Raw genomic sequence first — 306 nt, 5'->3', positions numbered from 1 at the left:
CAGGAAGAAGCCGGGTTCGGTCTCGCTCAAGCCGAAGATCTGATTGGTGTCCGAGATGCCTCCAACCTGGGTGGGGGAACCGAGATGATGTTCACACTCAGGTCACGTTCACTGAGCTCTGGGAGCCAGCCTCAGGCCCACAGCTGCCCTGGTTCATCCCATGCAGGACTTGGCTTCCAGGGCATCAGCCCGGAAGGAGGGGAGAGGGACTGTCTCCTGGAATGCCCGTTCCTCTGCTGGAGGTAACCATGGCAGCTGATCTGCAGATGGCCACGGTCTATGACTCAGTGTGAGATTTTGCTGGAG

General features: G+C 58.8%; 1 protein-coding gene across 1 annotated transcript in view; it reads right to left on the bottom strand.

Moving 5' to 3' along the window:
- The window catches only part of LOC105549143 (pepsin A-4-like), a gene marked incomplete at its 5' end in the record, with an annotated part of 12,549 nt that overhangs the window by 3,741 nt on the left and 8,502 nt on the right, over positions 1 to 306 (bottom strand). Inside the window, one exon of the mRNA XM_011993567.1 lies at positions 1 to 74. Coding sequence (XP_011848957.1) covers positions 1 to 74 — 74 coding nt within the window. The remainder of the gene's footprint in view (positions 75 to 306) is intronic.

This window comes from Mandrillus leucophaeus, unplaced genomic scaffold (assembly GCF_000951045.1).
Source record: "Mandrillus leucophaeus isolate KB7577 unplaced genomic scaffold, Mleu.le_1.0 Scaffold43, whole genome shotgun sequence".
Classification (NCBI taxonomy): Eukaryota; Metazoa; Chordata; class Mammalia; order Primates; family Cercopithecidae; genus Mandrillus; species Mandrillus leucophaeus.
The sequence above is the reverse complement of the archived record's forward strand: the minus strand, read 5'-3'. Positions and strand labels throughout refer to the sequence as shown.